This window comes from Lactuca serriola, chromosome 8 (genome assembly GCF_051521515.1).
Source record: "Lactuca serriola cultivar US96UC23 chromosome 8, Lser_US96UC23_V15, whole genome shotgun sequence".
NCBI classification, from domain to species: domain Eukaryota; kingdom Viridiplantae; phylum Streptophyta; class Magnoliopsida; order Asterales; family Asteraceae; genus Lactuca; species Lactuca serriola.
This window is the reverse complement of record NC_136415.1, coordinates 93,584,444-93,587,863: the sequence shown is the minus strand read 5'-3', so window position 1 is coordinate 93,587,863 and position 3,420 is coordinate 93,584,444. Positions and strand designations below refer to the sequence as shown.

At 30.0% G+C, this 3,420-nt stretch overlaps 1 protein-coding gene across 1 annotated transcript; it reads left to right on the top strand.

The window, feature by feature from the left end:
• Positions 1-310: 310 nt before the first annotated feature.
• On the top strand, positions 311-2,473 carry LOC145067169 (protein FAR1-RELATED SEQUENCE 5-like). The gene is made up of 6 exons (XM_079014366.1): positions 311-588; positions 657-915; positions 1,000-1,023; positions 1,113-1,187; positions 1,287-1,751; positions 2,009-2,473. The coding sequence occupies exons 1-6, from the start codon at positions 311-313 to the stop codon at positions 2,471-2,473; spliced, it is 1,566 nt and encodes a 521-aa protein (XP_078870492.1).
• Positions 2,474-3,420: the final 947 nt, after the last annotated feature.

The window sequence follows — 3,420 nt, the reverse complement described above, 5'->3', positions numbered from 1 at the left end:
ATTTTATATACAATAGAGGGGGATTGCCAAACACTTCTACCTTAGACACGATTAGTGATGATCATAACAAGCAATTGAGAAATAGTAATTGTAAACGCACAAATTGCAAAACTTTTTTTGCATTTAAAGTTATACCACATTCTGCAGAAGTTTACCTGTGGCGCTTTGAACAACAACACAACCACAAATTAATCAATCAAGATTGTATGCATCTTTAAAGAGCTAAACGTCAGTTGGATGTTTTTTTTATCAAGTTTTTATACATAAGCTTTCGAGTGCAAAGGTGGGGGCAACTACAACATATAGGCTAATGCGCGTTATAAAAGGAGGATGTGAATTTGTTGGTGGACTAGAGATAGATTGGAAATTTTTTACAAAGGATATAAATTGTCATATCGGGGGCACTGATTCAAATTTGTTGATTACAAAGCTTCAGAATCATAAAGAGAATGTTACAAATTTTATATATGAATACAGATGTGACAAGAAGCAGTTAAATGCTCTCTTTTGGGCTGATGACACTTCAAAACAAAACTTTGAGTTATTTGGGGACGTTGTTTCGTTTGACGCAACATATAGTACAAACACGTATTTATTATAGAATTATAAACATTTTTTAGTTATATATTCTAATGGTCTTTTTTGTGTTTTTTTAGGTATTGTATGATATTTGTATCTTTTACTGACATTGATAATCACAAAAGGTGCGCCACTTTTGGAGCTGGTTTGTTGTGCAGAGAAGATACAAATTCCTATATTTGGTTACTTCGATCATTCTTGAAGTGTTTTGGAAAAGCACCAATCATGGTCGTGACCGATCGAGATCCAGCAATGAAAAAAGCTATTGAGATAGTATTTCCATACACAAAACAAAGATTTTGTATGTGGCATATCACAATTAAACTTCCATTGAAGGTACTAACATTATTGTTCTATTCTTATCAATATAAATATGACATTATTTTCAATATAAATATGACATTATTGTTCTTTTCTTAGGAGAATATTAAATGGCATGTTTTTGTAATTAGAATAATATATTAAATGAAATGTCTTTTTATACTGTATTATATTCTTATCAGAATATTAAATGAAATATTTTTTGTAATTAGGATAATATATTAAATGAAATGCCTTTTTATACTATATTATATTCTAACAGAATAATATATGAATTGTTTTTTAAGGTAAGCTGGGAAACAATGAATGAATCGGATTTTAAGGCGGACTTCAATAGTATAGTATGGGACTCCAAAATTGTTGTGAAAGATTTTGAAATGAGATAGGATGCATTAATGGTAAAATATAAGTTACAAGACAATAAATGGATGAAAGATATGTTTGATTTGAGAAGCAGTTGGATTCCAGCCTATTTTAAAGATGTACCGATGTCAGGTCTAATGAGAACAACTTCTCGGTCGGAAAGTGAGAATTCAGCATTCAATAGGGTATCGCATCATGGTTATACGTTAAACAATTTCATGAATGCTTTTGAGTATGTTATGGAAAGGAAAAGGAATAATCAGATCAAATTTGATTTTGATACATCTACTATAATTCCAATCATCAAAACACCTCTTGAAGATATGGAGAAACATGCATCTATGGTATACACCAGGACTATTTTTCTCATGGTGCAGAGGGAGATTCTTCATTCAATTGTTTCTTGTTCACAGAAGAGTGTTACTTCAGGCGTTGTTTCCGACATATGCATTGTCAAACATAAAAGGACAAATCTATTGAAGAAGAAGGTAATAGTTTAGAAAAAAGAAAAAGTTGACATCGATTGTGAATGGATTTTTTAAAACAAGTGAAAGTGATTTCGAGGTAATGTTGAGATTTTATAATTCTAATATTATAATTTTTATTACTAAATTATTTTCTTTAAATTTTTTATATTATTTTAATTTTTCTTTTTAGAATATATACTTAATATTCTAATACTTTTGAAAAATATTCTAATTGTTCTTTTTTTAATATACTTAATATCCTAATACTTTTGAAGTAGGTTGAATTCAACAAAGAAGATCTAATGGTGAAATGTCCATGCATGTTTTTTGAGCGATTTGGAATTTTTTGTAGACACATCTTCTGTATTCTAAAGATTTATGACATACAAGAGATTCCGTCAAGATATATTCTTAAGAGATGGAGAAGAGATATTATCCCCACCACAATTTTGAAAAGGACGTTTAGATATGGTGATTCATCTGAAAATATTGACAATGTTACATACAAAGCTTTTTCCATGCTTGATCAATGCTTGTCTTCATTAAGTAATGATGACAAGAAGTTAGAAGAGTTCATGCAAAACCTAGAAGTTTTTATGACTGATATTGGTGAACAAGGTTCAGACGAATCACCTGTTACAAAAGAAGCTCATATTGATAAACTTTACGGAGCTACTATGAATCCTGAAGTTGTTGATGTTGAAAATTCACCTATGGTGAAGAATAAAGGTTCTGGTACATGAAAATGTTGAAAAAATACTATGGAGAAGGCTACTATTCAAGATAACAAGCAATCAAGATCATGCAAAACATGTGGGGTTAAAGGGAATAATTCAAGGAAATGTTTGACATTGTTGAATAACTCCAAGGTACAAAGTGCATAGTTGTGTCTAGAAATATATTTCGATTTTTTTGTATTTCAATAAAGTTCAATAATACTATATAGATAAAAGTTTGGACATTTTTCAGATGTTTTGGTTTGTGATGATGTATGAGACATTTGGTTTGTGATGATGTGTGCTACATTTGAAAACATATTGATTCTTCTAATATTTTCAATCTTTAATTTTTGCATTGAAGTATATACGAATGATTGCAGTATGACGTTTTGTTATCGAATTATTATACTACAAGATTATACATGTAAGAATGTTATATAGGTATATGCAACATCTAATATTATTCTAATAGAATAATGATTCCATTATACATTATTCTATTAGAATATTCTAAAAAATTTATGTTTACTATAGAATATTCTACCATGACCATTAAGAAGTGATCATAATACCAACTATACATTAAGCATTGATCACCTAATAAAACCATATCAAGTTTCTTACATAATACTAAGCATCATTTTTTGTCTAATGTAACACCCATAAAAATTGCACCAATTTAAAACATTTTAATTCATTCAAAAGCCATTAAGTTATTACAATTTGTTTTCAAAAGAGTTTAAACATCAGAGTATCCCCAGAACCAGATCACAAAATCATGAAGTATGAGGAGCGGTACGATTACACCTTCGCCTTGCCACGATCTCCTGAAGTACCTGGAACCAAAACACTACAACTGTAAGCCCGAAAGCTTAGTGAGTTACCCCAAAATACCAACCACATATAACCATACTCATATCATATCACAATACAGAACAACCATGCATATCGAGTCTACAATGTAACTGGTC

Bases quoted from the DNA above. Each gene is read 5' to 3' on its own strand.
- LOC145067169 (XM_079014366.1), top strand. From the start codon at position 311: ATGCGCGTTATAAAAGGAGGATGTGAATTTGTTGGTGGACTAGAGATA. The intron at 1,188-1,286 runs GTAAGCTGGGAA...GAAATGAGATAG, and splicing joins TATATGAATTGTTTTTTAAG to GATGCATTAATGGTAAAATA. The intron at 1,752-2,008 runs GTAATAGTTTAG...CTTTTGAAGTAG, and splicing joins CAAATCTATTGAAGAAGAAG to GTTGAATTCAACAAAGAAGA.